Source organism: Coccinella septempunctata, chromosome X (genome assembly GCF_907165205.1).
Source record: "Coccinella septempunctata chromosome X, icCocSept1.1, whole genome shotgun sequence".
Taxonomy (NCBI): domain Eukaryota; kingdom Metazoa; phylum Arthropoda; class Insecta; order Coleoptera; family Coccinellidae; genus Coccinella; species Coccinella septempunctata.
Window position 1 is genome coordinate 2,785,874 of NC_058198.1, and position 13,177 is coordinate 2,799,050.

The 13,177-nt window shown below is 38.4% G+C and overlaps 1 protein-coding gene across 1 annotated transcript in view; it reads left to right on the forward strand.

Annotated features, from left to right (window-relative positions):
* LOC123322148 (Kv channel-interacting protein 4-like) overlaps window positions 1–13,177 on the forward strand; it is a 65,072-nt gene that overhangs the window by 10,259 nt on the left and 41,636 nt on the right. Inside the window, exons 2-3 of the mRNA XM_044910003.1 lie at window positions 2,805–2,929; window positions 12,662–12,731. Coding sequence (XP_044765938.1) covers window positions 2,805–2,929; window positions 12,662–12,731 — 195 coding nt within the window. The remainder of the gene's footprint in view (window positions 1–2,804; window positions 2,930–12,661; window positions 12,732–13,177) is intronic.

Here is a 13,177-nt window from a genome sequence, read left to right on the forward strand (position 1 = left end):
CAATTCGCCACTTACTGATTTTCATCCCCTTATACCAGCACGGCTGCCAGTGTTTCTTCTTGTATCCCAAGAAGCCTCAATTTATGCCAGCTGCGTTTTTCTTATGAGCTTCCCCTTGGACGTGAACTGAATCGGTGTTAATTCATGTTTTTCACTCACAAAAAGGCTCTCGGTGGTGCGGATTGTTTCAGTTACGAAAACTGAGGTCTTGGATGAAGGTATTAACACGGTGTCGACGGTGGGATAGTTGGCTGAACGTGATCTTTATAACTTATGCGATCTGCTGGGAATAATAAGAGAAATCGCCGAACTGGGATATTTCTCACAGCCGAAATCGAGCGATTTGAGGAACAGATGTTGTTGTCGGGAGATGTTCGGATTCCAATTTTCTCCCTCGGCAAGCTTTCTTTTTTTTCTTCGAAGAAGTTTTCTTCACAATGAATGATGATTGCAGTTTCACCATTCGAATCAATAGACTGAAGTGACAAAGAATTCAAGTGATTCACACGTTCAATTACATTAAATGTTAAACAGGATATTCTTCTCCATCAGGCTGCCTTTGCCAAACTCTTCTCATAGTATTCCCTGCAACTTTGAACGCAATTCGGAGCAGAATGGTGCGACTGATTGATTGCCTAGCCATAACAAATCGCCAACATCGAAGGAATTCGCAAGATTTATGTTTATTCCACCCATATTTATACGGAGGATGATTCGAGCAGCTGAGGGAACTCGTGCCAGCTGAAGCCAACTGTCATATCCGGCAGGAATTCCATCTATCAGAGAAGTCTTCATTTCATCAAACTGAAAAATTCTGGAACTCACTTCTATTGCCAGTAAAATAGATGACTTATATTGGCTACCTTCGCTCGGATTCTCATCGTTGAAATGGCATTTTTCAAAGGGTTCAAAGGTTTTTCAGGTTTGAAAATTTCTACTCTTTGGATCAGAAATGGTCAATCCCTTGCTCCTCTCTTTAAGAACGAAGAAGGTTGAAGTTGTTTCGAAGTTTCCCAAATATCAAACATTGATTATTTGATGATAATCCAATAGTGACATCAAAAGTGAACCAACAAATGAAAAAATGGGGGGAAAATTCTGTTTTTTCGAAAACAGTTATAGGGTTCCAACGACAAAGGTTTTCATCACGCTGAATATATTGTAGGTGAAATCCACACCCCAATCTCACTCCTTTTAGATTTTCGTCCTTGTTTTCTCTCAAAAATTGCAAATTTCAAAACGTGATACATCCCGCTGTATTTTTCCCATCTCATCGAAACCTCGTCGCTCGGGATTCCATTTCAACATGAAAATATCGGTGGTTGGATCCCCCTAAAATTGGCTCTCATCCCTATTCCTCATGACGCTCTCCCCGTGATGTCCAATCTTCAACTGTTCGAAATGATGATAAAACAGGACATGCAGGATATCCGTAGGCGTCAATAGGTGACATAGGTCTCCCCTTTCCCCAGATGATTCTGCTTGAAAAAATCCCCCACTGGAGAGTTGGTTAGTCCCATGCTGACAGCTTTCGTATTACTGATGTAAAAGAACCGTCTATATTTAACTCGTATACAAGGAGATACATTGGAAAATGAACGGAAGCTAAGGGTGGATAGAGGACACGGAGATATGAGTCAGAATAACTTATATCAAAAGGGTCCATCTCTCTTTATGAATAAGATACAGAGTGTTTAATTGATTGTGTCAATTTTTCCATAACTTTCGAACCACCCTGGATATTTTGATGATATTTGCTGCATTTATTCTCGGCAACAACTGTACTCACATAGTAAGTGAATTAAGAGTTAAAGACCCTTTAAATATAGGTTAATCTGGATCACCTCATTGTCCTCTATCTACCCTTAGCTTACGACCATTTTCCAATGAATTATCTTGTTTATGGCCCATGTTTCCTTATTGGAAAATTGCCTTGAAGTCGAGGAAATCCGAATGTCTGTTAGAATTCATTCCTGATCCGCCGTCCCGGTTATTTTGCAGGAATTCCCCCGCACGCATCCCCATATAACGTAAATCTGGGCTACAGGAAGATTGTCGCATATTTACACAGACTGAAACGCTGTTGGTTTGAGGAATTCACGTCAGTAGACACATGCCACCGCTCTCGGAGCTGTCTATCCATCTATATATATTTTATAGACTGCATTTCCGTCGGAGAAAACCGAATTACCCCCATCCAGAAGTTCCCCGTTGAAATTTCCATCTGCTCATCCCCTTTCGCGTTTCAAACCCGTAATAACGCATTTGCACTTCAGAGGAGTCCGAACAAAACGTCAAATTAACCAGAAACACATCCGTTTCCCGTTCAATAAGCTTATTCTCGAAGTTTTTCAACTCGTTCCCAAAGAGATATTTCCGTGTCGCGAATCGCTTGCACTACCCCTGCAGAAACGGCGGTCCGTTAGCAGGGGGAGGCTGCTTTAATGAATTCGCGTTGATTATTGGGCAGTTTCGCATTTTGAGAATTCCAATAGACGTAACGAGCCATTTTCGGCGATAAACTCCCGAATTATGGGGGGGTTTCTCGTTCACTTGTTGGTATATGAAAATTGCAGGACATTCGAACGCTACCATTTCAACAACCCACCCTCCATAAACCCTGGAATAGGACGTTGAAGGGATCGACAAAAAAGATGCAAATAAGAGCCGGTTTTCTCAGCATCGATTCAATTTTGATATGCGCTTACTTATTACGTTTTTAATCTCTGAGAACGGAGGGAGAAAGTCAATATTTAGGGCTGAACAACAAGAATCGTTTCAAACAGGTTTTTTTTTCGTTTCAGAGGATGAAAACGACGAGTTCAATATCCACATATCAAGATATCGTCCAGAAGAACTTCACAAACTAGCGTCCAGAACAAAGTTTACTAGGAAAGAAATTCAGCTGATGTACAGGGGCTTCAAACAGGTGAGCTGAACAGGTTCTAATGAATGAACTTTATTAGAAATGCCAAATCCATCGAAGGACCATGTTTGTTCGCCCATTTTTTCATTTATCCAGGCACCGTTCAAAAGGTATGGGAATTTTTCTTCAGATCTTGCGAATGGGTAGACCAATGAAATAATGGACTGAACAAAATGGACAAACGATCTATGTCACAATCCTATTTGAAATTGAATGAAAAACCATATTCCATACTCTCGACAAATGAGAAAAAAATGTGTGGACAAACATGGACCTCCGATGGACATATCACCGGTTCAAAAATTCGCGTTTAGGGGTGCCAACTTCACAGGGGTGCAATTGTTTTTCACAGTGACCCGGATGGCGATATTTTTAACAATTTCAATATCTGAGTCGCGGACTGTTCGCGAATAATGAAAAACCATTATTCTCGTTATTGCACTGCACATACGAACGGAATAATGGAACTTCAAAATGATACACTTCGTGACGGGAATGTTAAAACAATTACGGTGGGGTTCCAAAATTACCCCGTTATTGTCTGGCTGGCAGGCAGCGCAAGATGAAAGCAGCGAAAAGGCGGACATGATGTGTATTTACATGATTCTGCAGAGCTTTCCACATAAATAAAATTACCTCTTCCCATTATTTTGTCCTATTGGGGAGATGGTTTTGTTGGACTTTCTGGCTACGGCAACCGAACGGTTGCTTCTGTCAGCAACTCGCACTATTGTGAAGGATTCCCGAACAATTCATACTTATATGAAAGTTTCCTTTCTGTTTCTTCGATAGAACTTCCTTTTGTCACGGCAACGGGACCGTACCTTTGTAAAACTATCCTGTCGGCGAAAATCGACGGTTAAAGGAATCGCTAAAAGGAAGCGCCTTTGATTGGGGATCATGCCAGTTGAAACGTTTCATTGTGGAAATTTCTGCGCGTTACTTATATCTCAATCATTTTTCTTTCATTTGAATTACTCGAGTTTTATAGATAAAATTAATCAGTTTCATATACTATCATATTGCCCTCGCATTCCGACATTCTGATTCCAAATATACGAGGATATATTGAAAAATTATGAGCCTACTATAGAACCAAACAAAATTTCAATGTCAAGATATTTTTTTTACTCAACATATTCTCCTTTCAATTGGATACATTTATTACACCAAACCTGCAACGTCTCTAGACCTTCCAAAAAAAAATGTTTCTTCTTGCTCTGCAATCCAGACCTCCACAGCTTTTATAACCTCCTCGTTAGATAAAAATTGACGACCTTTTAAATTTTTTTTTCAGTTGAGGAAAGAGATGATAGTCAGATGGAGCCAAATCGGGTGAATAAGGGTGGTTTTCTATTAATTCAAACCCTAAATCACGAATTTTTTGCATGGCAACATGAGATTTGTGTGCAGGAGCGTTGTCCTGCAAAAACAGAACACCTTTGGATAGCTTTCCGCGTCTTTTCTCTTTAATTTTTGCCCGTAGAGTGGTCAGTAATGTCGAATAGTAATCACTAGTTATTGATCTACCCTTATCCAAAAAATCAATAATGATTACTCCATGGCAATCCCAAAAACTGAAGCAAGAACTTTTCCAGCAGATTTTTGGACACGAAACTTCTTAGGTCTTGGAGAACCAGAATGTCGCCATTCCATCGATTGTTGCTTTGTTTCTGGATCGTAGAAATGTACCATCCATCTCATCCATAGTAACAATTCGGTTCAAGAAGTCTACATCGTTTTCAAATCGAGCACAGATCGAACACGATGCTTCTACCCTTGCACGCTTTTGGTCAACATTCAAACATTTGGGGATCCATTATGCAGCAATTTTTCTCATGTCCAAATTGACTTGAACCATATGATGAACGCGTTCGTATGAAATATTCAGTGCTTCAGATATCTGTTTTAGCCCAATTCGACGGTCTGATAAAATCATGTCATGAACTGCATCGATATTTTCGGGGACTGCCACAGAAACTGGCCTTCCTGATCAGTCATCATCTTCAATGGAAAATTTACCACTTTTGAAGCTTGCAGTCCAATTTTTCACGGTCGCATACGAAGGACATTGATCACCAACGGTATTAAGCATCTCTTCGTAAATCTGCTTACCTCTCAACCCTTTCAAATACAGGTACTTGATGATGGCTCGATACTCCAATTTTTCGATTTTCACAATTTCGGCGGCCATCTTCTTTCTTTTAATTTATTGCGTGACTCTGGTTTACTTTTTTGACCTCAAACTTCACACTGACACTTTTAATGAGTTATTGTTCGTTGCTATGGTAACGCAATATTTTTTTTTATGCATGGAACTGGTCTAGGCTTACTAGATATCAATAAATCCTCGTATACCAATAAGCAGATATAAAATGAGATCATAATAACTGTTAGAAATGACACCGATAATGATGCAGCAATCATTGCGGCAATAATCAAATCGAAGGTTTATTCTGACAGGGGAAACGACCACTATAGGCGAACGCTCCATAAAATATTTGTCACCCCTGTGGGATTCGCCGACAGCAGTTCATTCGATTGCTTTTCATGCATACATCTCCGAAGTTAAGCGCGAAATTTCTGCAGAAAAGGGGAACTCTATCTTGCTTCCTCGATATTGGAAGAATTGAAATATGCGATAAAAAGGGATTTTCAGAAATCCGATTGATTCGATTTGAAGTACAAATCCTATTGGGGGGATCATCTTTTTTTTCACTAAAGTGATAGTAGAGGGAGGACTTGAAGGTCTGTAGGTCAAAACTCACCTTTCAATTCAGGAAAGTCAAGCAGTGGGAGTCTGACTGCTGCTCAATCTGAAAAAAAAACATAGTTAGATAGGAATTTCAGCATACCCTACAAAATGAATTCGAATTATCCCCGTGCGAGAAATCCAAATGTTGATATGGCTGATTCGGCTCTTGGTTTCGTATTTGCACTATTATTCCATAACCGCAACCATACCCCGTGAAGCACACATAAAGGTACGTACACATACACCCCACACACACACACAAACACACGAAACCCGAGAGCTACTCCTGGCTAAACTTCTTCGGAATTCTGGGGTTGCGACTCATACGGAATGACTGCTGTTGATTCAAACATTTGAATTTCTGGCGTTTATACATTATGATGCGCGGAATTTCGACAAGTTTCCCTCGTTTGAAATTCATGAGGCGTGTGCCGCGAACTTACAGTTGCGACATTTAGATAGATCTTGACTTCGGACTGAAGCTGAAGAAACGTTGGTTGGAAGGCATACTAGTAAATTCTCACGATCTATTGTCGTAGTTTATAGTTTGGTTAGGAGGTTGTATACACCACCACCCATCAGAGCTGTTCTCACAACTGTGCCATATACAGATCGCCCTACAGCTCCAAAGAACTCCAGTATCCAAGATATTCCTTGCAATTGCATTCTGTAACCAGGTGATCACCTGATGAGGTGTCCTCCTCATCAGTTTCTGATAAGCCCATTCTCATCAAATACTTCCTAAAGTGACAATGTCCTGTAATGAAGAGAGTGAGGAGGCCCTACTCATTCTTACTGAGATCCAAATACTTTTTATTGCAGTTTCAAAAGAAAGGCTCTGGTCCAGTAAGTGGCGTTTGTGCTCTTTTTTTCTCTAGTTTGTTGGCCTCTTGTTTCCTTCGATTCCAGAGTGACCAGAGGAGCCCTAACTGAAGAGACGTTGTTGTCTTGCCTACTTCATTGAGTTCCTTTCGACATAGGATGCTTTGATAGCACCTTGACTATCAGAATGGATCACTATGTCACAACCTTCATATTTCCTTTCCAGGTTTATGTCCAAGCACCTTTCTATTGGAAGTATTACTGCCTGAAAAACACTCAAACAGGGCCCACATGAGAGTATACACTTGGTGCTTGCCTCTATCGTGGTTTTTGAACCATCTGTGAACCATTTAATGGTATTAACTTCCATTTTGCCTATTTCGTTGAGTTTCTTTCGACATAGGATGCTTTGATAGCACCTTGACTATCAGAATGGATCACTATGTCACAACCTTCATATTTTCTTTCCAGGTTTATGTCCAAGTATCTTTCTATTGGAAGTATTACTGCCTGAAAAACACTCAAACAGGGCCCACATGAGAATATACACTTGGTGCTTGCCCCTATCGTGGTTTTTGAACCATCTGTGTACCATTTAATGGTATTAACTTCGATTTTGCCTATTTCGTTGAGTTTCTTTCGACATAGGATGCTTTGATAGCACCTTGACTATCAGAATGGATCACTATGTCACAACCTTCATATTTTCTTTCCAGGTTTATGTCCAAGTATCTTTCTATTGGAAGTATTACTGCCTGAAAAACACTCAAACAGGGCCCACATGAGAATATACACTTGGTGCTTGCCCCTATCGTGGTTTTTGAACCATCTGTGTACCATTTAATGGTATTAACTTCGATTTTGCCTATTTCGTTGAGTTTCTTTCGACATAGGATACTTTGATAGCACCTTGACTATCAGAATGGATCACTATGTCACAACCTTCATATTTTCTTTCCAGGTTTATGTCCAAGTATCTTTCTATTGGAAGTATTACTGCCTGAAAAACACTCAAACAGGGCCCACATGAGAATATACACTTGGTGCTTGCCCCTATCGTGGTTTTTGAACCATCTGTGTACCATTTAATGGTATTAACTTCGATTTTGCCTATTTCGTTGAGTTTCTTTCGACATAGGATGCTTTGATAGCACCTTGACTATCAGAATGGATAACTATGTCACAACCTTCATATTTTCTTTCCAGGTTTATGTCCAAGTATCTTTCTATTGGAAGTATTACTGCCTGAAAAACACTCAAACAGGGCCCACATGAGAATATACACTTGGTGCTTGCCCCTATCGTGGTTTTTGAACCATCTGTGTACCATTTAATGGTATTAACTTCGATTTTGCCTATTTCGTTGAGTTTCTTTCGACATAGGATGCTTTGATAGCACCTTGACTATCAGAATGGATCACTATGTCACAACCTTCATATTTTCTTTCCAGGTTTATGTCCAAGTATCTTTCTATTGGAAGTATTACTGCCTGAAAAACACTCAAACAGGGCCCACATGAGAATATACACTTGGTGCTTGCCCCTATCGTGGTTTTTGAACCATCTGTGTACCATTTAATGGTATTAACTTCGATTTTGCCTATTTCGTTGAGTTTCTTTCGACATAGGATGCTTTGATAGCACCTTGAGTATCAGAATGGATCACTATGTCACAACCTTGATATTTTCTTTCCAGGTTTATGTCCAAGCACCTTTCTTTTGGAAGTAATACCGCCTGAAAAACACTCAAACAGGGCCCACATGAGAATATACACTTGGTGCTTGCCCCTATCGTGGTTTTTGAACCATCTGTGTACCATTTAATGGTATCAACTTCGATTTTGCCTATTTCGTTAAGTTTCTTTCGACATAGGATGCTTTGATAGCATCTTGACTATCAGAATGGATCACTATGTCACAACCTTCATATTTTCTTTCCAGGTTTATGTCCAAGCATCTTTCTATTGGAAGTATTACTGCCTGAAAATCACTCAAACAGGGCCCACATGGGAATATACACTTGGTGCTTGCCCCTATCGTGGTTTTTGAACCATCTGTGTACCATTTAATGGTATTAACTTCGATTTTGCCTATTTCGTTAAGTTTCTTTCGACATAGGATGCTTTGATAGCATCTTGACTATCAGAATGGATCACTATGTCACAACCTTCATATTTTCTTTCCAGGTTTATGTCCAAGCATCTTTCTATTGGAAGTATTACTGCCTGAAAATCACTCAAACAGGGCCCACATGGGAATATACACTTGGTGCTTGCCCCTATCGTGGTTTTTGAACCATCTGTGAACCATTTAATGGTATTAACTTCGATTTTGCCTATTTCGTTAAGTTTGTTTCGACATAGGATGCTTTGATAGCACCTTGACTATCCCACCCACTCTCTTTATGAAAATAACGAAAGAAACTGTTCCCAGAAAAGAGTAAAGCACCAACAAGCCTTTTTTCCTTCGTACCTTGCTCAGTTTCGAATTGAAAATAACAAACTAAGACGGCAATGTTAATTAGCGACGAAATTTCCACTCCGAAAGGATACTTTTCGACTCCGGGGAATGGATTGGTTGAATGCAAGTGCGAAAGAAAAACTCACCCCTATTTGTAGAGGGGGATTGATCGAATGGAAACGAGAGCTTCTTGACCTGGCGAACCTCGAATTTGGACAAAGGAGAGAGAGAGAGGCTCACACCTACACTCCTTTAATTAGTGCATCATCCTTTCGTTGCGAATTTCTCCAATTCACCGTTAAAAGGGAAATGTACCGAAGAAATGAGGGGTGCGAGGCGACCAGGTGGCCAACCACAATAGCCCCTCGACAGGGTGAAGTTGTTCAACACTACACTCGTCCCGTTAATTTTAATCCTTTCATTCCTTTGGTCTGACGCGAATGTCAAGAGAAGCGAGGACGAGCACCTGGATTTCATTCAATTTAGCAGATGAGATGAAGTGATATCCCTTTCATTCGGTATAAACATAATTTGCGGTTCCAATTCGCGAAAAGGCTCGGCGAAAGTCAGCGCCGGATAACACTGCGGGTTGTTCAATGCGGTGAATGGGCCCGGAGACGATGAATCGGACCCTTTGACACAAGTTTTTCGCGTCTCGAACGAAATATATCCAAAGCAAATTTCCGCATTTGTGCGAGCGCTCTGGGACCGCCGTGAAAAATATCGAGTCGTCGCTGTAGGCTTCGGATTCACCACAGCAAATATGTGGTTAAATTGAGAACAAAGAGAACTGCAACATCCAGTGGAAATCAAGAATATCGAATCAGTTTGTACTTTCTCTCAGGAAAAACCCAATATTTTTGGAAATAGCCTCGAAAAACTGTGGGAAAATCTTAGGATCTCCCTGTTTTATATGAAAAATCCCTATTTTTTTTAACGAAAATATCATTCAAGTGAAATATGTCGCAAAATAACGAAAAAAAAGAACATTTTGGATTATCGAGATGTAGATTGAAAGGAACTTCATCGTTTCTGTGAATGATTCATGAGGGTGGCCAATATTTTTGGACATATACACGAATAACTGTGAGAAAATCTTAGGATCTCCCTGTCTCATACGTCTTATAAGTGAAATTTTCCAAAAGATAACGAAAAATTGGAACGTTTTGGATTTTCAGAACGTAGATTGAGAAGAATTGCATCATTAGTAGGAATGATTCATGAGGGTGACCAATATTTTTGAAAATATTCTAGAAGAAATGAAAAACCCCTATTTTCTTGAACGAAAATATCTTTCAAATGAAATATTCGGCAAAATAACGAAAAATTAAAACGTTTTGGATTATCGCGATGTACATAGATTGAAAGGAACTTCATCGTTTCTGTGTATGATTCATGAGGGTGGCCAATATTTTTGGAAATATACACGAATAACTGTGAGAAAATCTTAGGATCTCCCTGTCTCATACGTCTTATCAGTAAAATTTTCCAAAAGATAACGAAAAATTGGAACGTTTTGGATTTTCAGAACGTAGATTGAGAAGAATTGCATAATTAGTAGGAATGATTCATGAGAGTGACCAATATTTTCGAAAATATTCTAAAATAAATGGAAAATTCCTATTTTCTTGAACGAAAATATCTTTCAAGTGGAATATTTCGCAAAATAACGAAAAATTAAAGCATTTTGGATTATCGAGATGTGGATTGAAAGGAACTTCATCGTTTCTTTGTATGATTCATGAGAGTGGCCAATATTTTTGGAAATATACACGAATAACTGTGAGAAAATCTTAGGATCTCCCTGTCTAATACGTCTTATAAGTGAAATTTTCCAAAAGATAACGAAAAATTGGAACGTTTTGGATTTTCAGAACGTAGATTGAGACGAATTTCATCATTAGTAGGAATGATTCATGAGAGTGACCAATATTTTTGAAAATATTCTAGAAGAAATGAAAAATCCCTATTTTCTTGAACGAAAATATCTTTCAAGTGAAATATTTCGCAAAATAACGAAAAATTAAAACGTTTTGGATTATCGAGATGTAGATTGAAAGTAACTTCATCGTTTCTGAGTATGATTTATGAGGGTGGCCAATATTTTTGGAAATATACACGAATAACTGTGAGAAAATCTCAGGATCTCCCTGTCTCATACGTCTTATAAGTGAAATTTTCTAAAAGATAACGAAAAATTGGAACGTTTTGGATTTTCAGAACGTAGATTGAGAAATATTGCATTATAAGAATGAATGATTCATGAGAGTGACCAATATTTTTGAAAATATTCTAGAAGAAATGAAAAATCCCTATTTTCTTGAACGAAAATATCATTCAAGTGAAATATTTCGCATAATAACGAAAAATTAAAACGTTTTGGATTATCGAGATGTAGATTGAAAGGAACTTCATCGTTTCTGAGTATGATTCGTGAGGGTGGCCAATATTTTTGGAAATATCCTCGAAAAACTGTGAGAAAATCTTAGGATCTCCCTGTCTCATACATCTTATAAGTGAATTTTTCCAAAAGATAACGAAAAATTGGAACGTTTTGGATTTTCAGAACGTAGATTGAGACGAATTTCATCATTAGTAGGAATGATTCATGAGAGTGACCAATATTTTTGAAAATATTCTAGAAGAAATGAAAAATCCCTATTTTCTTGAACGAAAATATCTTTCAAGTGAAATATTTCGCAAAATAACGAAAAATTAAAACGTTTTGGATTATCGAGATGTAGATTGAAAGTAACTTCATCGTTTCTGAGTATGATTTATGAGGGTGGCCAATATTTTTGGAAATATACACGAATAACTGTGAGAAAATCTCAGGATCTCCCTGTCTCATACGTCTTATAAGTGAAATTTTCCAAAAGATAACGAAAAATTGGAACGTTTTGGATTTTCAGAACGTAGATTGAGAAATATTGCATTATAAGAATGAATGATTCATGAGAGTGACCAATATTTTTGAAAATATTCTAGAAGAAATGAAAAATCCCTATTTTCTTGAACGAAAATATCATTCAAGTGAAATATTTCGCATAATAACGAAAAATTAAAACGTTTTGGATTATCGAGATGTAGATTGAAAGGAACTTCATCGTTTCTGAGTATGATTCGTGAGGGTGGCCAATATTTTTGGAAATATCCTCGAAAAACTGTGAGAAAATCTTAGGATCTCCCTGTCTCATACGTCTTATAAGTGAATTTTTCCAAAAGATAACGAAAAATTGGAACGTTTTGGATTTTCAGAACGTAGATTGAGAAGAATTGCATCTTTAGTAGGAATGATTCATGAGAGTGACCAATATTTTTGAAAATATTCTAGAAGAAATGAAAAATCTCTATTTTCTTGAACGAGAATATCTTTCAAGTGAAATATTTAGCAAAATAACGAAAAATTAAAACGTTTTGGATTATCGAGATGTAGATTGAAAGGAACTTCATCGTTTCTGAGTATGATTCATGAGGGTAACCAATATTTTTGGAAATATCCTCGAAAAACTGAAACATCCTTATGATTTTCTTGAGGGGCAATATGCCAATATGGAGCCTATGAAGTGGAATAGTTGAAAATTTTTTACAGAATTCCATTTAGCATACGTGACCTCGACATATTCATGTCAGACAGTGTTATTAATATCAATATGTGTTCTAGCAAATAAATCCATTAACATCCCTTCTTCTTTCAGGAATGTCCAACGGGTATGGTTGACGAGGACTCGTTCAAGCACATCTTCTCGCAATTCTTCCCTCTTGGCGGTAAGAATAATTGAATATATCGAATTTTACCGTAGGCGACCGAACGTAGAGTATGCCATTCTATTCCTGGCACATCAAAGTATCCGACAATAAATGAAGGGTAGATTTCATCCTTTGATCCTTCCGGAATTACTCCTCGAAGGCGACATAATTAAACTGCCGGCCGAACCCAGGGCCCCGCTCTCCGTTCAATTGACCTGTTCCGAGATGAAATTGAAAATCGGCAACAGAAAACGCAAAATAAATTTTCGATTGAACTCAATCGACGCGACCTAATAAATTTTCATTTCGTTTGAAACCACCCCGATAGATGAAAATTCATTAACGCGGGGCAAATTACATTGTGTTGAAATTTTCAGACACAAGGAGGTCTAAAACCTCCACAAAACACAGTGTTCAAAATGCTGCGATGACTAAACAGAACATGGGATAAAACACCTGGAATA